General features: G+C 50.5%; 1 protein-coding gene across 1 annotated transcript; it reads left to right on the top strand.

Moving 5' to 3' along the window:
* Positions 1–115: 115 nt before the first annotated feature.
* ZBTB5 (zinc finger and BTB domain containing 5) lies at positions 116–20,912 on the top strand. The gene is made up of 2 exons (XM_051643519.1): positions 116–216; positions 16,082–20,912. The coding sequence occupies exon 2, from the start codon at positions 16,086–16,088 to the stop codon at positions 18,108–18,110; it is 2,025 nt and encodes a 674-aa protein (XP_051499479.1). The 5' UTR covers positions 116–216; positions 16,082–16,085; the 3' UTR covers positions 18,111–20,912.
* Positions 20,913–21,177: the final 265 nt, after the last annotated feature.

Below are 21,177 nucleotides of genomic sequence, written 5' to 3'. Positions count from 1 at the left end.
GGGGCGCGGGGAGGCCCCGCCCCGTCTCGCGAGGCCGCGCGCGCGCGCTGCTGCGCGCTGGCGTCACTTCCGTCCGGCGGGCGCGGGGCGGGGGCCGAGGCGCGGGGCGGGGACGGAGCCGCGGGGCCGAGGACGAGGGGCGCGCCCGGCCCGGCCCTTCCCTTCCCGCCGCCCAGGGCCCTTCCCGCCCGGAGAGCAGCGGGGCAGGGACCGCAGGTGAGCGGGGGCGGCACCAGACGGGGAGGGGGGGGGCGCGGGTGACGTGGGCTCCGGAGCCTGCTGCCAGGGCCGCCCCTTCCCGGGCCCCCGCGCCGAACCCCCGGGCCCGCGGTAGCCCCGGGTGGTGTCCGGAGGCGGGCAGTCCCGGAGCCCGCCCGGCGGGGCCGTGGGGCGGGCCGGGGCTGCCGCGGCGGCGGTGGGAGCTCCGCCGGGTGCGGGAAGCGCGGGGCTGCGGTGCCTGAGGAACGAGCACCGCGGCCGGCGGGGCCTCCCCTCTCCCAGGCCGCAGCTCCCCTCGCGGGCCTCCATCCCCCCGGACCCCGCGGGCTGTGCAGGCGGGTGCGGAGCCTCCGGGCGCTCCGTCCGCCGGGATCCCGCGGAACGAAGCCGGCCCCTGGCCTAGGAGCGCGTTCGGCCCTGAGCTGGACACGCCAAACCGCGTTGCTGAGCATGAAGCGCCGTGTTTGGCCAGGAGTCTGGGAGGACCTGGTTGTTGTGTGCCCGGCGGTGTGTGTGTAGGATACAAAACTGAATATCTGGGTGAGTTTTAACTGCTGAGGGCAGAAGGGCGAGATGTAGATGCCTTATTGAGAAGGGCGTAAAACTTGGACATTCCAGGTGATGTAAGAAGAAAAAAGACACAGCTCAGCTCTTCAGTGCGGTGCCTTCATGTGCATCCAGGAATGGGCAGGGAAGCAACAGCCTTTCCTAGCCATTCGTTCACCTAATGCTCTGGAGTTATCAAGGAAACATCTTGCTGGATGTCACGTTATAGATCGGGTTTGACTTTGTTGTGCCGGGGGTAGTTCCTGACTCTCCGCCCAGCCGGGGGTGGTGTCTGGGGCGAGGTGTCACCGGCACCCTTGGTGGGCAGGGGCTGGTGCCCACCGAGGGCTGCTCCGAGGAACCTGCTGCCCGTGCTGCTCTGGCCTCTCCTATGCAGGTGGTGCAGGTGCTGCCCACCCGTGTGCTGCCAAGGAAGGGCAGGCCTGGAGGGGGGTCTGTGTGAGCCAGAGGGGGACGTGGCCATCTCTGGACTGCCAAAGCTGCTTTATTTCTTCCTCCACCTTTCAAAAAACTGCTCAGAAGGAATTTAGTTAATTCAGCTTAATGCATTCAAACTATGTAAATTGTTAACCCTCTAGTGCGACTTTTAAGCTGTGATTAAGACAATGTTTACTTTCAAATTCTACATTAGTAAATACTTCTGTTGGGTTCCAGGCAGGGTTCTGGGGGGCTGCAGGGGTGCCTTGTGTGACAAGACATGAGAGCTGCCCAACCCTGCCCAGAGCTGGTGCCCGGGCAGAGCTGCCCTCTCAGCCATGGCACAGCTTTTCATCTCACTTTCTCCCTATCTTGCCGAGGAGGGCAGTGAGGAGGGCACGGCTAGGAGGGTGTCTGATCAGCCACCACAGTGCCAGAACTGGCAGGACTGTGCACTGCATCCCTGTGGATTTTTTTCTCTTCTGAGAGTGAAGTGATGAATTTAGAAGAGGGCTTTTTGAAATAAGTTTGGGAAGGCCAGAAGCAGAAAATTCAACAGTACTCATTTGAAATACACTAGCTGTCTGTTGAATCAGCTCTGTGGAGGTAGTTATTTGCTTAAACTGAAGATGTATAATACAAATGGATCCATTGTGGTGGGGGCAAAGTAGTGTTTGCTACTTGGATCTAAATCACTGGCCAAAGTAGGTTTATTCACGCTGCAGTTATCCCCAGCTCCATTGGGGTTAAAGCTGGAGCAAGGGAATCACCAAGGAAGGTGGCTGGACAGGGCTGTTCAAGATTCTCCAGTCTCTGGTGAACAGTAAAGCTGAAAAGCCAGATTTAGCAATGCTTGCCATGTTGAGCAAGAGGACATTAAGCCGGTGCTGAGCTGTCTGTGGCTGCCCTCCCTGTGGGATCCATGCCTGCAGACCTCTGATCCTGCCTGTGTTTGTGACTGGATTCAGGAGCTGGAGTGCCAGCAGGCAGGAAGAGCTGGCAACCAGTTTCCTTTGGAGCTCTGGGTGTTCTTGTGAGAGGATGATGGCAGGGAGAGAGACTGCCACCTTGGACCTCAGGAGAGGTTTTCTGCCCAATAACATGACCATGAGTTCAGGGCAGACCTTGCTGAGGGTAGTTTGTCTTCTCATGCCCCTGAATGGCTGCATTGCCAGCTCTGGGTAGCAGAGTTCTCTGCTCTTCCATTGGCAGATAAATCTAACTGTGATACTGCCCAAAGAGCTTTCTTCAGGTGTTCCACTGTGCATAAGCCCCTTCTTGGGAGCAGCTGTTTTCTCTATACATTTGCAGGTGTATATTTCTCTTATCTACATACAGGTTTTTCGTTTCTTAAGATCAAAAATAGAATCCATCTTCTTCTTTTCCAGTTTCTCATTGATACCTAGGAAACACTCTGCTTTTGTAAGCTGACAGAAGAGTGTATGTTGGCTCTTTGGAGAGAGACTGACGCGTGTGATCCTGACCTTGGAGCCCAAAGGATGAAGGGGTTGGCCAGGAATTACAAGGAAACATTGTCCAGTCTGTGCTGTACAGAGCAGTACAGGTGTGTGAAATGGTGAAGTTGCAACAAAGGAGCCCTGGTGACCCGAGGTGGCACATCAGGCTGCAGAAGTGTCCTGTTTCTTCCTGTGAACTCTCACACTGTGCTGCAGGATCAGGGACACCTCCAGGGCTGGGAGGAAGCAGGAGAGTGGCCATGGCACAGGTAGTGTCCCTTTCTGCAGGTAACTAAGAGTGTCCAAGAGAAATGTAGCCTTTTTAAGGAAGCTTTTTGCTGCTCCACCCAAAGATGCTGTTAGCAGCTGGTGGGCTGTGCTAGTGCTGTTCATTGTGAGGTGGGCTTGCCATGGTTTGGACTGTTTATTTACAGCACCTTTCACATGATGAGAAGGCACAGAGCCATTTGCTGATCTCTCGCTCTTCTCTGGAGGGCAGTTGCATCTAGCAGCAACTTCTGCAGTGCAGTTTATCCTTCCTGGTGCTTAGACAAGTTGTAACTCATCCTCCCTGACAGTAGGGAGATAAACTGTGACTTGAATTGTGCATAAAACCTGGCTAAGGAAACACCTCAGAGGAGGTGCTGAGAGCTCAGCTGCGCATGGTCAGTCAGCAGCTGCAGCACTTGTCACATAGAGACCTCAGGGCTGGCACTTGCCCTGTTGTCACAGGCAGGAAAGCAAAGCAACACTGGAGTCTGCTCCAGCTCTGTGAGGCAAATCCAGAAATCATTTTAACTGCAATTAACTAAACTTCCACCATGTGCTCAGCTTGAAAACACTCTCAGAGCAGACAACAAACACCTTCTGTGTTTCAAAGTGACAAAACTTGCTGAAGATATCACAGAAAGTGAAGACTTCTATACCTTCCTTCCAGCTGGCTGGCTTAAAAAAACATCACCACTGATGGAAGAAAGTGTTTTCTGAAATAACTCTTGTATCACTGACTCATATCTAGATTTCTGTTTGCATTTCAAGCTTCAGAGAGCTTTTTGTGAGCTGTGTTATTTCAAGCACAGTGGTTAAGCACGGTACAAGTGCATTGTGACGTTTTGTAAAGGTGATCTAAGCCAAGAGGCAAATAGCGATGGTGTCACGCTGGCACTCTCAGGGCTCAGCTACATGCCAGGAATTCCTGCAGGCTTGGTACCTGGAGTATAACCTGCTTTTAAGTACGGGTGGCTTGAAATGGGGTTTGAGGTGCAGGTAATAAATTGTCCTGTGTTTAACTGACCAGGAGAAAACAAGTTCCCAGTCTGAAGTTTTCAGTAGTGTTTGTGTGTAAAACTTCTTCTGGGTCATTCTGCTGAGTGGGGTAGGTAAGGCAGGGTTAGCTGTTGGTTTTAGTAATGTAAAATCACTTCCTTTGCAAACTTTTAGAATGCTTCTTTGGGAGAGAGTTTGAGATTGCATTTTTCTTTTTTCTTTGACTCTGTATGTTTGACTTCTTGATGGTGGCTCTGGATTACAGTGTGATCCAAACCGTCCTTTTGTTTTGGACATGGTAATAAAAATCTAAGTAGATCATTGTTCAGAAGTGTTCTTTTTCACACTGTTTTACAGTGAGTTAACTTCAGTGTTTTTTTTAAGGAAGGGAGAGAAAGTTTTTGATGCTGTAGTAGTTTCAGTGCAAGTCTTGCCATACCCCATCTTGCTGCAGCTCCAGTGTTAGAGCATAGGGGTCTGATGGAAAAAGGGGCAGTAAGTTGACACAGTATTATCAGTGCTGATCATTCAAGTAGAAAGAAAACATATGGGGGAATTTTTACCGTGACAAATAGTAGAAATATGTGCTAATAAAACCTGCATTCCCCTGAAAACATCTGCAGTGTCCTCCTCTGTCGCTGTGGTGTTACCAGCTGTCCCCCTGGCTGGGCAGGAGCTGTGGCTGTGCCAGCTGCCCTGGCTTGTTGGGGTTGGGTTTGGGGTGGGTTGTGCTGTTCAGGAGAATCAGGGAGTTCAATATGACTCCTTGAGAAACAGTCCTTATAAACTTTGCTTCTTCCAGAGGCCAGACAGACACCAGCCTAAAAAATAAAGTGGGAGTTCAGTATTACCTCCTCTGTTAAATGTGGTTGTAGATGATGGAGAGACTCTGAGGTTAGTAACTAATGAGAGGTTAATAAACAGACTGTGTAGTCATACATTGTAGGTCTTTTTTCCTAGCATTTCAAAACACTTGCACATCATCATGCCAATTAGGTATTTTATTATTATAATAAAATTATTAATTAGGTATTTATTCACACTTCCTAATAACAGAAGTTTTAGAAATTAAGGCCTCATTTTCATCCATAAGGAATGTTTGAGTACCTGCCACTGTGACTGTTGGGTTAAGTGCTCCAGCTGCTCTGTGAACCCGGGGCAGCCTGGGGAGCAATGGCAGGAGCGGGGGCCCAGAAGGGAGATATGGGTGGGACCCCAGACCCAGGACCACGTGGAGGGAACCCTGGTCCAGGCCCTGCCAGAGCAGCCTCAGCTGGGCCTCTGCCCAGGACCACTGCCAGGACACCTGTGACACAGGGAGACCCAGTCTGGAGTCACACAGGATCACATAGAATTGTTGTGGATGGAAAAGACCTCTCAGGTCACTGAGTCCAACTGTCCACCCAGAAAAAAAAACAGAACAAAAAGTCACCACCAAACAAACAACAGCTCAACAAGACACCACCCCCCCACACACCCACTAGAGTGTGTCCTGAAGTGCCACATCTGCACGTTTCTTGAACACCTCCAGGGATGGTGAGTCCACCACCTTCCTGGGTAGCTGACCACTCTTGCAGTAAAGAAATTGTTACTAATATCTGGTCTAAACCTTCCCTGGGCAACTTCAGGCCTTTTCCTCTGGTCCTGTTGTTATTCACTTGGGAAGAGAGGCCAAGACCCACCTTCCTACAACCTTCTTTCAGGGAGCTGTAGAGGGCAATGAGGTCTCCCCTCAGCCTCCTCTTCTTTAAACTGAACATCACCAGTTCCCTCAGCTGCTCCTGCTCAGGCTTGTTCTCCAGCCCCTTCCCCAGCTCCGTGTCCCTTCTCTGGACACACTCCAGCCCCTTCATGTCCTCCTTGTCCTGAGGGGCCCAGATTTGAGGTGCCCCCTCCTCAGTGCCCAGCACAGGGGCACAATCCCTGTGCTGCTCCTGCTGGCACACTAGTGCTGACACAAGCCAAGATGCTGGTGACCTCTTGGCTACCTGGGCACTGGGCACACTGGCTCATGTTCAGCTGCTCTCAATCAACCCCTCCAGGTCCTTTTCCCCCAGGCACTTCTCAGCCACTCTTCCCCAGGCCTGGAGTGTTGCCTGGGGTTGTTGTGACCCAAGAGCAGGACCCGGCACTTGGCCTTGTTGAGCCTGATACAACTGGCCTTGGCCCATGGATCCAGCCTGTCCAGGTTACTCTGCAGAGTCTTCCTACCTTCAGGCAGATCAACACTTCCTCTCAACTTTGTGTCTGCAGATTGGCTGATACTTCACTCAGTCTTCTCATCCAGATCATTGATAAAGATCTTGAACAAGACTGGCCCCAGCACTGAGCCCTGGGGGGCACCACTGGTGACCAGACACCAACTGGGTCCAGCCCCGTTCGCCACAGCTCTGGGCTTGACCACCCAGCCAGTTCTTTCCTCAGGGCACGGTCCCCTGTCCAAGCCATGAGCTGCCAGCTGCTCTGGGGGATGCTGTGGGAGATGTTGTCAAAGGCTTTACTGAAGTCTAGGTAAACAATGTCCACAGTCTTCCCCTCATCCACCAGGCAGGTCACCTGGTCATAGAAGGACATCAGGTTGCTCAAGCAGGACCTGCTCTTCCTGAACCCCTGCTGGCTTGGCCTGATCCTGTGGCTGTCCTGCACTTTCCATGTGAGCTCACTCAAGATGAACCCTGGTTCTGAGGTCAGGCTGACAGGCCTGTAGTTGCAGGGATCCTCCTTCTGACCCTTCTTATAGATGGGATTACATTAACCAGCCTCCAGTCCTCGGGGACCTCCCCAGTTGACCAAGATTGTGGGTAAATGATGGAGAAAGGCTCCTCCGTGAGCTCCCTCAGCACTCTCCATGGATCCCATCCTGCCCCATAGACTTGTGGGTGTCCATGTGCTGTAGCAGATCCTTAACTGCTTCCTCCTGGGTTATGGGGGGGTTGTTCTGCTCTGTGTCCTTGTCTTCCAGCTCAGGGGGCTGAACACCCTGGGGGGAGCTGGTCTGACTATTAAAGATGGAGGCAAAGAAGCCATTAAGTATCTCAGCCTGTTCCTCATCCTCGGTTGCTGTGTTCCCCCTCACATCCAGTAAGGGATGGAAATTCTCCCTGGCTCTCTTTTTGCTGTTAATGTATTTGTAAAAACTTTTTATTGTCCTATATGTCAGTGGCCAGATTGAGCTCCAGATGGGCTTTTGCCATCCTAATTTTCTCTCTGTATGACTTCATGAGTAATCATCTTGAGTTGCCTGTCCCTTCTTCCAAATGTGATAAACTCCTTTTTTCCTGAGTGCCAGCAAGAGCTCCCTGTTCAGCTAGGCCACTTGTCTTCCCCCCATTTCAGCTTACAGCACGTGGAGATACCTGCTCCTGAGCCTTTAAGATTTCCTTCTTGAAGAGCATCCAGCCTTCCTGGACCCCTTTCCCCTTCAGGACTGCCTTCCAAGGGACTCTCCCAACAATGTCCTGAACAGGCCGAAGTCTGCCCTCTGGAAGTCCAAGGTGGAGTGTTTGGTGACCCCCTCTTACCTGACCAAGAATCAAGAACTTCACAATTTTGTGGTTGCTAAGACCAGGACAGCGTCCGACCACCACGTCTACCACTGGTCCTTCTCTGTTTGTGAACAGGAGGTCCAGTGAGGCACCTCCCCTGACTCACCAGCTGTGTCAAGAAGTTCTCTTCCACACCCTCGAGGAGCCTCCTAGCCTGCCTGCTCTCTGCTGTGTTGTGTTTCCAGCAGACAACCAGTAGGTTGAAGTCCCCCAGCAGAACAAGGGTTGGTGATTGTGAGACTTCTGCCAGCTGCTTGCAAAATGCATCATCCGCATGCTTATCCTGGTTGGGTTGTCTATAACAGACTCCCAAGAGGGTATCTGCCTTATTCTCCTTTCCCCTCATCCTTACCCATAAACACTCCACCTCATCGTCACTACTGTTGACCTCTACACAATCAAAACACTGCCTGATGTACAGAGACACTCCACCACCTCTCCCTCCCTGCCTGTCCCTTCTGAAGGGCTCATAGCCACCCACTGCAGTCATGAGATCCACCCTGCCACATTTCTGTGATGGTGACTAAGTCATAGCTGTCCTGCTGCACCATGGCTCCCAACTCTTGTATGTTTCCCATGCTGCATGCACTGGTGTAGATGCACTTGAGCTGGGCTCTCAGCTTCACCCCGACCTTGGTGTGTCACCACTGGGCTCATCTCTGATGGACATGGTTTCATCCCCTTCCTTCTTCAAACCTAGTTTAAAGCCCGGACAACTCCTGGCCAAGAATCCTTTTCCCCCTTGGTGATGATTCTGCACCATCTTTTGCCAGCAGACCTAGTACCAGGTAAACATCCCCATGATCAAGGAAACCAAATCCTGCAGGACTTAGTGCAGAATGTATGGGAGAGAAGCCAGTGGGGCAAAGAAGGGGAATTTGGGGATCTCTAGAGGAACAAGTGTGGACACACAGAGGGGTGAAGGAATGGAAAGGGCTGGTGTGTGAGGGCACCTAGCTGACTCTGCCCAGCTCTGAGCAGCGCTGTCTGTTCTGCTCCAGGTTCAGTTCCATCCTGGCTCTGTCCTGAGTGGGGGCTCTCAGGTTGCTGTGGGCATAGCCACAGGGCCAGGCAGAGGGTCCTTGTGTCTGCGGGGGTGCCTGAGGGTCTGGTGTCTGCCAGGGTCAGCCTGGATGCGTCAGGAGATGGCCTGGGACCCAGGTGTCTGTGGGTCCCCAGGGGCAGCTCTGGGGTCAGAGCTTCTCTGGACACAGGAGGGGCAGGTGGGGAGTCCCAGCTGATCCTTGTCCTTGTGATGGTCCATACTGGGAACGACAGCCAGGCTGGGGGTTCATGTGCCTGCAGGCTGGGGTGGGGACACTGGGACCCCAGGGACAGCTGGAGGGGTCTGCCTCAGAGGCCTGTGTGCCTGCTCTGGCCCCACTGGACATGGGGGCAGCACGGGGTGTCTGCTGCTCCCCCTCCTCACTGTGCCCTGTGTCCCTAGGAGCCCAGACGGATGCTCTGGGTGTTTGTGCCTGCCGGGAATGTGTCTTCTCCTGCTCTCCTTCTGAGACCTGGGGCTCTGTAGCAGCAGCAGCCTCACCTCTCAACTTGACAGGCTGGAGAAGTGGGCCAATGCCAACCTCATGAAGTTCAACCAGGCCAAGTGCAAGGTCCTGCAGCTGGGTTGGAACAACCCCAGGCAAAAACACAGGCTGGGAGGAGGATGGCTGGAGAGCAGCCCTGAGGAGGAGGACTTGGGGGTGGGAGGAGATGAGCTGGAGTCCAGAGGGGCAATTGTGTCCTCGGCTGCATCAAAACAAGTGTGGCCAGCAGGGCCGGGGCGGGGGATTCTGTCCCTCTGCTCTGCTCTGATGAGACCCTACGTGAGGTGTTGTGTCCAGCTCTGGAGCCCCCAACACAGGAAGGACATGGAGCTGTTGGAGAGAGGCCACAGGAGACCACAGAGATGATGGGAGGGCTGGAGCAGCTCTGCTCTAGAGACAGGCTGGGAAAGTTGGGGTGTTCAGCCTGGAGAAGAGAACACTCCAGGGAGACCTTAGAGCAGCTTCCAGTGCCTGAAGGGGCTCCAGGAACACTGGGGAGAGACTTTTCACCAGCAAGGGCAGTGATAGAACAAGGGGTGATGGTTTTAAACTGAAAGAGGGGAGATTTAGTTTAGACATCAGGAAGAAACTCTTCTCCATGAGGGTAGGAAGGCACTGGAACAGGTTGCCCAGGGAGGTTGTTGATGCCCCCTCCCTGAAGGTGTTCAAGAGCAGGTTGGATGAGGCTTGTGCAGTCAGGTCTCGTGGGAGGTGTCCTTGCTCATAGCAGGGAGTTTGTAACCTGGTAGTCTTTAAGGTCCCTTCCCACCTTAACTATTTTATGATTCTGTGATTCTGTCTTGGGCTGATGGATCTGCTGTGGAATGTTTTCCTCTAGCAGTGACGAGGTAAGTTAGGTAGTTAAATATATACTGAGCACATGTTTTATTTAAAACTTAGTTATCCTTTTAAGCATATAATCAAAACATTAGGAAGAAAATGTTTCCTTATTCATTTTTACCAAATCAATCTTACATTAAAAAAAATCATAGTTCTCTCCTAAAAGTCTTCCAAAAATACCAAAGCAAGTTGTAAAACCAAAAGCCAGAGAGGTAAATGTACATAAAACTACACCCCCAGTCACTGTGGTTTAGTGCCTTCCCCTGGTAGAGGTGGCATCTGAATATTTAATATCTCAGTTGATATTTCTTTGCTGAATCCATGTCATGGCTGTTGAGCTCACAGGGAGTTCTGCAGCTTGACTTCACTCCTCTGAAGGAGTGTGTCTTTCATTCTGACCCTGCTGGTTTCATCCCATGGGCCTTGGTCCAGGGGCAGACAGAACGGTTGTTCTCCAGTAAGGATTTTGTAGATGCTTTTTCATTGCTTGCTCTTAAAAATTTTCCTGGCTCTGACTGTTAATATTTATAGTAATAGTACTTGTAGCTAAAGCACTTGATGTGGTTTCTTTTCACTTGTGGTTCCTGGTTTGTGTGTAGAACCAAGCTGCTCCCTTCCCCTGCTCTCCAAGGGGCTGCTGGACTCTGTGTCTGCTGTGGGTGCCTCTGGTGCCTCCCCCGAGTCCCACTAGCTGGATCTCATCAGGAGGAGATTTTATCCCACATTCCCTGAGATGTGAACTGGAGCTGGCTGGGAGCCTCAGGAGGGCTCTGCTGGAGCCACTCGCTGCTCTCCTGGCAGCATCTCTGTCCTCTCCATCGCATGCCTTGGGGGGGTGGCAGCTGTCACCTGCAGGACACCTTGGCAGGTCTGGCCAGGGAGCAAGGGGACATGCAGCCCACAGGTGGTCTGGAGGTCTTGGTGCCCAGCTGCTCCCAATGTCCCCCAGGCAGGAGGGAAGGCAGAGGGAAGTCCCCCTTCTGCCTGTCCAGAAGGGAGGTCACTCATGTAGGTTTGGGTGTTGTCTGAGATGCATCTGGTGTGTTTGGTCACCTGAAGTAGCTGATATCTCACCCAGTGTCGTGTGTGTAGCACACAAGCTTTATCACCCAAATCTAGTTATATCATTTTCCACTGATCTTGTACAAGATCTCAGCTTCATTGTGGGGTCTGTGTTCGCTGATTCTGGTTTGAGGACTTCCGTCTTCATGGTGTAGTTAAATACCAAGCCAAATTAATGTTACATGAAGCAAAATTGGGGTTTGTCTTGTTTTGGGTGCACAAAGGATGCAATCACTTTCGGTGACTGTAAGCAAGGACTCTGAATTCTGAAATCCCGAATCATTGGTCAAAGCAGCAACCCTTACCTTTTTTCTCTTGTTCTTGTGCTACTGCCCAAGGCAGAAACACCTTAGACCATCCTTGTAACCCATCTTGCTTTCTGGAGTCCAGCTCAGTGTTTTTGCAGATGTGAAGTCCTGTCCTCGTGTGGTTTGGTGTTTTCCACCTCCAGTCTTCTCTGGACATTGCTTGGAAGGCCTTGCTGTGTGGTCTCCTGCAGGACACCATCCTGGGGCAAGCTGGACCAGGGCTGGGCGTGAGCTCCTGGGTGTTCTCCAGATGCTACAGTGTCCATGGGGCAGGAGCTGCTTGGGAACAGCTTTCTTCTGAGGTCCCGTGGAGCTGGAGCAGCCTTTGCTGGGCCCTGTGCTTTCTGCACTGAAGGCACAAGTAGGATGATTTTATTGTCGGGTGCAGATGGGGCTCAGCAAAGGGTTCCTGTCTCACCTGCCCTAAGTGATGGCAGCGATGGTTCAGCACGGCTGCGTTGTGGGCAGCACTGTGGGTAACAGCAGGGTGTCCTGCAGTGCTGGTCCTTGGGGAAGGGGTCTTGGCTCTCCTGGTATGGTGGGTGCCAGGGGGCTGTAGCATGGCACACCATGTGGATCAGCCCTGCATGTGGCTGGACAACTGTGAAATGTTCCTCAGAGCCGTCGCTCATGACAGGGCAGTCAAGGGAAAAGAAAGTCGCCCAATGTCCACAGCCCCCAACAGCACTCCAATGCTGTAGTCATGATTCTCTAAGTGGGGCAAAAGAAGGAGTTTCTTGGTTGCTCTGGCAACTGTTGGGCCCCCATCTCCTCCTCCTCTTTCCAAATCCTCCACTATATCCTGTATTTTAGTCCTGTGAAGCCATGGGTGGAGCATTATCTCTGGCATAACAAATAGCCCATCTCAGAGGTGAGCAAAGGACGAAGCATACTCATTTGACAGTCCCCTCTGTGTTCCAGACGCCTGTCTGGAGGGCAGCTTTCCTTGCAGAGGAGGTTTTCTCTGTGCTGGCTGGAACAAAGGAGGGCATGAGTTTAAGCAGACAAGCAGGAGAAGCACAGGCAGGCAGCAAGGGACCAGCCCTGCTCACAAAGCTGCCCTGGCCTCTGCCACATTCCAGACACTTCCTGTGGGACTTGTGGCTCTTGTCATGGACTCTTATCCTCCTTTTGTCCTGCTGCCCGAGGTCAGTCAGTGTCAGGGTCTGCTCTTTTGTTCCTCCCGCCTCCTACAACCACCAGGAAGCGTTTCCTACCTTCCCTTGGGTTACAGCTCTGTCAGAAAAAAATGTGTAGAAATAAAAACTCTGAAATTCCAAAGTTGGTCTTGCTTAACATGTTTTTGTTTGAGAATGCCATCTTATTTTTACTGTCAAATGTGCCTTTGGTAGTGAAAGATAAATAATCTATTATTTGTATTCCTATTTCTTATTTTTAAAAAGCAGCAAACTCAAATTCTTCTGTTTTATTACAGAATTCATAGAGATAAGGGAAACTGTCACACAGTATTTAATTAAATCTCATTACAGTGCTTATTTCAGGCATTCAGGCATCCCAGCCTCAGGGCTGCCAAATTAGGGGATTTTTAATACTGCTGTGAGCCTGGACCCTCACCACTGCTGGAAGGTAAAAAGTTCAATTAATTTCTTTCCTTTTTAAAATACGCAGGATCCAATTACAGTTAGAGGCACCAGATTTTTGCCAGCTGAAGTTTCAGCCTGTCAGTGTTGAGGTAGAGCAGGTTCTGTCCAGGCCTGTCTCCCTTGGAGAGGGGCTAGGTTCTTTGTGTAGTGGGTGAGGTGGTGAGATCTTTCTCCAGCACAGAGCTGCCCAGTACTCCCTGGGTAGATGGCTGCACTGAGCTGGTAAGCAGCAGCTGCTCCTGGGCTCAGCCCAGCCTGGCAGCTGTGGCAGACAGGGGCTGTTCCATCAGATTGGTTTTGTCACCTGAAGGTTTCAGGCTTCCTGCTTTTATGTTCTGGTGTGAGTTCAGATCTCTTTGCCTCAGTACTACTGATTCCTTGATTTATACAGCCTGATGTTGGTCCAAGAGCAGTAAAATAATAGAATCATTGTAGAATGGTTTGGGTTGGAAGGGACCACAAAGACCATCCAGTCCCAAAGCCCCTGCATGGGCAGGGACACCTCCCACCGGACCAGGCTGCTCCAAGCCCCATCCAACCTGCCCTTCAACACTTCGAGGGATGGGGCAGCCACAGCTTCTCTGGGCAACCTGGGCCAGGGTCTCCCCACCCTCACAGACCAGAATTTATTCCTAAGGTCTAATCTAAATCTCTCTTCCAGTTTAAAACCATTACCCTTGTTCTCTCACTACAAGACCTAGTAAAAAGTCCCTCCCCAGCTTTCTTTTAGGCCCCCTTCAGATACTGGAAGGCCAAACTCAACCAGATCTCCTGGTCCAGGTTTTCCCTATGGATTCTCATAAGCCTGGGAGGCAGAAGATGGTACCTGTGCATCACACAGTTCTGTCTGGTAGCTTCAAGATAGGCTAAAAATGGAGAGTGCCTGCATCTGAGGCCTCTGCCCCATGGCCCTCAGTAGTCTCATGTCCCTGGCCACAAAAAGCTTTACTGAGAGACAAGATGTACTGCAGAGTGCAGCTGCTCTGCCTGTCCCATCCCTTGTTGGCACCGACACTTTGGGTCCAGCAGGGTTTGTAGCTGTGGGGTGACCAAGGAGAGGGCCCAGCTGGGTGGCTGGGTGCACAGCCCCACTGTGTCCAGGGCCTGCCTGCTCTGGCCATTCTGCTCTGCTCTGCCTGCTCTGCTGTGCCTGCTCTGCTGCCTTCTCTGCTCTGCCTGCCCTGCCTTCCCTTCCTGCTCTGCCTTTCTTGCCTTGCCTGCCCTGCTCTCTGCAGGGATCCTGCCTGCCCTCAGTCCTGCATGCCCAGGGCACAGGCTGGCTCAGGGGTTGGCCGGGGTGCTCAGGGCTGGTGCACTGGCAGCTGGGGCACATGCGGCTTGTGTTGTTTCCTCACAAGAAGCCTGATCTCACACTGCTTGCAGGGTAATTTCTGAGCTTGTTCAAAAGACCTGCATCCTTATAAAAGAGGATCAGAACCCTTTCACTTCCCATGACCCATCACTGGTGTTGACCCAGAGCTGGGGAACGTGGCCGAAACACTGTCCTGGTTGGAGTGTGGCTGCTGCCAAAGGCCCTAGGATCTCTCTGTCCCTACAGCTGCCTCCTTACATGTGCCCAAGTGTGTAAACCCACCTGTGACCTCTTGTCCCCTGCTTGCCTTGTTGGCCCTGCCAGCGGTGTCTGGAGGGTGTCAGTGCCCAGCCCACCTCCCTCCTGCCCTGCAGCAGAGGAGAGTGTGGAGCTCTGGGCTGCTGCAGGGCCAGGGAGCCTGTCTGCCCATGTCCTCCTCCTGTCCACACCTGCCATCTCAGGAGCTGCTCTCGGCGTTTTTGAGGTTCTGCATTTTCTGCCGACCCTTTCAGGTGAATACTTCACCTGTGTCCATCCAGGTGAACAGAACTGCACAGTGATTAGCACTCCACATCAGCAGCTGTACCCGTTTTCCCTTGCACAAATGCATATGCTTGGCAGTCACTTTCTCTGGCCTGAGCAGACCTGAGCAGAGTCACTGTGTGATGAAACACTGCAGAGAGTTACAATAATAATAATGCAAACATTACTCTGAGCAAACTTTTCTTTACTGGTCAAGTGTGACCATGGGAAGCCTTGTAAGCAGTTTACTCACACAGCCCGTGGCTGTGCAGATATGCAAATACAGCACATGGTTTGTTTGCAACATGTGCATTTGAGGACAATTTCTAAATTGGCAGACCCACATTATGCCCCTTTTCAAAAGTATAATCCTTTCTGTGTGATCTTTTATTTTAGCTGCTTCACAGTCTTTTCTGTGTCACGCAATACGGTGGTATTGCTGTTGAAACAAACCTGAACACAAGTGTGTGTGCCCTATACACCCAACCTTTTTCTTCCCCAAATCTTACACTGTGATGATTTGCTGTGAGAAAAAGTAGAGATATCACTGAAAGTCACCTGTTTAGTCTTAAGGTGAATCTCCTAAGATTTTACTTCTCTTATTGGGAATCCAAGAAGCAAACCCCCCTCTGTTTGTCTCATTGACTTGTTGAGCGGAGCATCATCTTTTCAGAACCTTCCCATGACTTCCTTAAGGACCAAGAAGGTTTACAAGGAACAGCAAGTACAGAGACAACTTTTAACTTCTTTCTACCATTTTATTTATTTTGTGGGAAAAACAGAGGACTCTCAGTGCATCCCAGCTGATAAACTGTAGTGAATAAGAAAATCGTTTTGGCCTTCTGATAGCTAAAGGTGGCAGTTTGAGATAAGAGCTGACCACTTGTTCCAGAGCAGAAGTGTCTCCCTTCTTTTCCATTAACTCTCGTTTCAGTGTGAAAAGCAGATACTTGAGTGACAGTTCTGCACAGTAGCAGAGAAACTGCAGAAAGTCATTTGCAGAAGGTGAAGCTGAATTAAATGAGATGAGAAAGTTCAGACTTTTCAGTGGGAGGTTATCTCACAATGTGAGCAATTTATCAAAGGTTGCTGTAGCTTATTCACAGCTAGATTCTTTTTTTAAAAACAGGATTAAATGTTTTACTAAGGAATGTGTTTTAGCTTGGACAGCAGCTGGCAGGGGTGAGATGAGCTGCATTACTTACCTCTGGAGCTGAGGTGGCTGTGGGAGCAGGTGGGATCCAGGCAGGACCTGTGCTTTCTGCTCCTGCCCCAGCTGTGGTGCAGGGCCAGTGTGGCACTGGCAGCTCCAGAGCAGCTCGTCTTCCTCTGCCCTGCAGCCATCACCTGTTGTTTTTACACGTGGCTTCCCTGTGATCCGTTCTTCATGTTTCTTCTGTTTTGTTTTCTAGGATCATGGATTTTCCAGGACACTTTGAGCAAATCTTTCAGCAGCTGAACTACCAGAGGCTTCATGGCCAGCTTTGTGACTGTGTCATTGTGGTGGGAAACAGGCACTTCAAAGCCCACCGCTCGGTTCTGGCAGCATGTAGCACACACTTCCGAGCCCTCTTCACTGTAGCAGAAGGAGATCAGACGATGAACATGATCCAGCTGGACAGTGAAGTGGTGACAGCAGAAGCCTTTGCTGCTCTGATAGACATGATGTACACTTCCACACTAATGCTTGGGGAGAGTAATGTCATGGATGTCTTGCTGGCTGCTTCTCACCTACATTTGAACTCGGTAGTTAAAGCATGCAAGCACTACCTTACCACCAGGACACTGCCCATGTCTCCGCCGAGTGACAGAGTTCAGGAGCAAAACGCACGCATGCAGAGATCCTTCATGCTGCAGCAGCTGGGGCTGAGCATCGTCAGCTCGGCTTTAAATTCCACGCCCAGCACAGAGGAGCAGCCCAACCCCATGAGCTCCTCAATGAGAGGAAACATGGAGCAGCGCACGGCTTTCCCCATCCGCCGCCTCCACAAGCGGAAGCAGGCGTCCGAGGAGCGGGGCCGCCCGCGCGTCCGGCCGCCCCTGGAGGAGGCAGCATCCGAGGCAGCTACGGAGAGTGGGCAGGCAGGGATGCACTCACGGGAGGACTTCTTCTCACCTGACTCCCTGAAGATGGTGGACAATTCGAAGGCCGATGCTGTTGCTGATAACCAGGAGGATAACACTATTATGTTTGATCAGTCTTTCAGTGCTCAGGAAGATGCTCAAGTGCCCAGCCAGTCAGACAACAGCGGGGGAAACATCTCACAGATGTCCATGGCGTCCCAGGCAACACAGGTGGAAACCAGCTTTGACCAGGAGCCTGCTTCTGAGAAAAGCAACTTCCCATGTGAGAATCCAGAGGTCACTCTGAATGAAAAAGAGCACATGAGGGTGGTGGTGAAGTCTGAGCCCCTGAGTTCCCCGGAGCCTCAGGACGAGGTGAGTGATGTGACTTCGCAGGCAGAGGGCAGCGAGTCTGTGGAAGTGGAGGGAGGGGTGGTGAGTGCAGAGAAGATAGAACTGAGCCCCGAGAGCAGTGACCGCAGCTTTTCCGACCCACAGTCCAGCACTGATCGGGTGGGAGACATCCATATTATGGAGGTGTCAAATAACCTGGAACACAAGTCTACATTCAGTATCTCAAATTTTCTAAATAAAAGCAGAGGTGGTGGCTTCGGTGCTAGTCAGAACAGCGATGACAACATTCCAAACACCACCAGTGACTGCAGAATGGACAGCGATGCCTCGTACCTGATGAGTCCAGAGTCAGGGCCTGCTGGAGGCCACTCATCCGCCACTGTTTCTCATGTGGAGAACCCATTCAGTGAGCCTGCAGACTCTCACTTTGTCAGACCGATGCAGGAGGTGATGGGTCTCCCTGGTGTGCAGACCTCTGGCTACCGTGCAGCAGAGCAGTTCAGCATGGATTTCCCGCGGTCAGGCCTGGGCTTGCACTCCCTGTCCAGGGCCATGATTGGCTCAGTCAGAGGTGGAGCAAGCGGCTTCCCTGGCTACCGCCGCATAGCCCCCAAAATGCCGGTGGTGACCTCTGTCAGGAGCTCCCAGCTGCAGGATAACTCCTCCAGTTCCCAGCTGATGATGAACGGGACCACGTCCTTTGAGAACGGGCACCCGTCGCAGCCGGGCCCACCGCAGCTGACGCGCGCCTCAGCAGATGTCCTCTCCAAGTGCAAGAAGGCCTTGTCCGAGCACAATGTCCTGGTCGTGGAAGGCGCGCGCAAGTACGCCTGCAAGATCTGCTGCAAGACCTTCCTGACTTTGACAGACTGCAAGAAACACATCCGTGTGCACACAGGAGAGAAGCCTTATGCCTGCCTGAAGTGTGGCAAGAGGTTCAGCCAGTCCAGCCACCTCTATAAACACTCCAAGACCACCTGCCTGCGCTGGCAGAGCAGCAACCTGCCCAGCACGTTGCTCTAACCCTCCTGCGCTCGCCGGGCAGGAGCTGGGGCCCCGCTGCTCTCCAGGCCTTGGGCTCAGAGCTGCTCCTGTGTCGGTGAACACTGAGGTGTGAGCGTGCCACTGGCAGCGGGGGGGTTCTGTCAATTGGGGATATTTCTGTACCTACCTCGCAGGGTCTGGTGAGGCTGCAGCTGCGCAAGGCGCTGGGGATCTGGCAGCGGCACTGCCACGCGTGGGGATGGGCTGGGGGGACACACACCCCACAGCTGAGCAGTTCCTTTGCAGAGCAGAGGGGTGAGGGTCACCTGATGAAGTAGCACGTTTCAAGTTTAACAAACTGAAGTGCAAATTTCCTCTTTTTTTTTTTTTTCCTAAAGTATTTTGTAAAAATGAAAGCATTTAAATAAATGACCTGTAAAACGAGTTGCTGCGTTATGTGTGGACGGCAGTGCCAGGGCTGCTCAGTGTAGCCAACACAGACAGCATATCTTTAACAGAGAAAAAACAACTTTGGATGTGCCTGTCTCACATAATGCTTTAAAAATATGCTAATTATAAGAATAGTTCTAGGGTTATGAATGTCTGCTTGGCTGTTTTGTAGTAAAGGACACTGTGTAATGAGGGTGCTTAAATTAAATCCAAGACAAGTAACTTCTGGACTGTCAGATGTATATATACTTTACAGCAAGATCTGGATGTCTGACAGATTTTCTTCCTGTAGAAGCTTGTATTAAGTGGTAAGTGAAGTACTGTTTCTTGTTCGTGCTATTCTTAGCAGTATTTTAACCAATTTGTATCTCCTATGTTAAAATTCTATATACACGGAAGTCTGAAGAGAGCTTGTCTTTGTCTGCATTGCTATTTTGAAGGAGAGAGATAACTTGTGATGGCTTTTTATACTGTGTAAGATAGTCTCTTGCTGTTTCCAGATGCTGACAGTCAGTCTGATCCCCGTTATTGTGTAAGCATATTGTCCTTTTCTGACACTCTTATCTGCAGGCTTTAATTTCCTCCTCTGTATACTTACTTTCCTTCAGAACTATGGATTGTTCCTCAGATCAAACCAGTCAGGAATGATCCTCGTCTGCCATATTTATTTAAGTCTCTCTCTGTATCTGTCCTTCCACTTCAAGTAGTGTCATAAATGTACTTTTCCACATGAATTTTAAAAAAATCCAGTCTAAATTTAATTTTAAAATAGCACTGTACACTTTGTATAGTAGAAATCCAGTGATCGTTACTCTTCAAGTGACTCGTGTAGATCTTTTAATTTCCTCTTCTTTGATACCATTGTGACTATTCCTGTCTGCAGCCTCTTCTTTTCTTTGTTAAAGATGCACATGAACTAACCACCAGTGATCAGCATATTAGGTCTCTAAATAAAATTTTGGAGCGCTTCTGCTGATAAATGCTGCTCTGCCAAATGGGAGCTGGCTCAGGGCTTCAGCATGTCCATTCCGGCCAGGAGAGACCCAGGATTTGCATTTCCTGGCATCAAAGTCACAGAGCAACAGCTTTCCATTAATATTAAAAAATAAAAAATAAAAAAAATAGAAATTGCACACCTGCCCCTCTAGTTTTATTCTGTGTAGCAAATAATCCCTGTCTGATGGTACGCAGGAATTTCATGGAGTTAGTGCTACCTGGTAGTTGGCCTTCCTAAGCACAATCTTGGATGGGATTTATTTGAAAATGAAATCCCAACCCACAGTCCCGTAGGTCTTTCAGCAGGATGAACCATCAGAAGTGCTGAAGCACAGAAACCAAACGGGCATTGTCACACCAAAGGAAGCATGGAAATCTTTCTGTACTCGGCTTTATGTAAAACAGGAGTCTGCTAATAAAGAAACGTCTTCATCTAATTACACTGCTCCACAATGAAAGAAAAAGCCAAATGTCTGTCAGCCTGTCATTTGCACCTCGAGCACCCAAGGTAGACAGGAACATGGAAACACAGCAAATGATTGGATTAATTCCTTTATAATGTTAAGATTTTGTTACAGGATTTATTTAATGATCATATTTCTGGCTCTTGATTTTATAAGTATTAAGGAAATGTGCTGCATTTTTTAAAAGCATTAGGATGTGCCACGTTTTGTTTGATAATAATTTTGATACCAGGGGACTAACAGCATTGAGCTATACTAAACACTCTCACAGAGACATCAATAAAATGCAGTATTTTGTACTTTAATATTTTCTTGTGTTGCCTTATTAGTAATGTTCTGATTGTTTAATCCTCCTTCCGTTTCTAGTGTTGTTTTTAAAATAGGGGGTTTTTTACATTTTCTCTGTTTCCTATGGCACATTAGAATTCCTTGAATTCTTAACAATGCGTAGGAATAAAGCATCTAAGTGAGTAAGGAGATTAGAGGAATTAAGAACTAATATGAGCAGATAAACATATTTAACTGTACTTTTGATCTGTTTTTATAAGAATTTTAATATTGTGAAGCATCAGCCTTTGTGCAGGAGGACTTCTGTCTTCTTCCTTTAAGAAAAAATTCAAGTTGTAACATTTTTGGAAGCAGCGGCTTTAAATTTGGTTGTTCATTGACATGTAGTGCATCTGGAGGAGCACACAGCAAACCCTGGAGCCTCCGGCTGGCTCGTTGCTTTCCTAGTCTTCCAGTATGAAGCAATATCCTAGACTGGTGTCTCTTAAACTGTGAAATTAGCCTCTCATCTCGGAGCCTGGTGGCGATGTCAAAGAGCTCGTTCGACCTTTCACTTTACAAATGCTTCAGTGAGATCTCATGTGAAGATGTCAGTATGTTAGAATTATGAAACATCTGAAAATAAACCCAACATTTTTGTGCTGCTGTGTCTGACCTGATTTACTCGTTTCTGCTACCCTGGTGTCTTTGCCAACAGTGGGTAAGGGATGGGCTAAACCAGCAGTGCTTGTGTGCAAGCTGGTGGGGCTCTGAGTTCCTGGGTCACTTGGTGGTGCCAAATAATCCTCTTGCTGTGTTGCCACAGACTCCATCCAGCCTCTTCCAAGCACCTGGTGCTGCCCGTGGCCTCCTGCTTCAGGCTGAGGCTGGGCCAGTTCTGAGAGAACACGTTAATACCTGACCCACAA

The sequence above is a fragment of the Apus apus genome, chromosome Z (genome assembly GCF_020740795.1).
Source record: "Apus apus isolate bApuApu2 chromosome Z, bApuApu2.pri.cur, whole genome shotgun sequence".
Classification (NCBI taxonomy): Eukaryota; Metazoa; Chordata; class Aves; order Apodiformes; family Apodidae; genus Apus; species Apus apus.
The sequence above is the reverse complement of the archived record's forward strand: the minus strand, read 5'-3'. Positions and strand labels throughout refer to the sequence as shown.

Coding starts and splice junctions, on each gene's coding strand:
- ZBTB5 (XM_051643519.1), top strand. CDS start 16,086: ATGGATTTTCCAGGACACTTTGAGCAAATCTTTCAGCAGCTGAACTAC.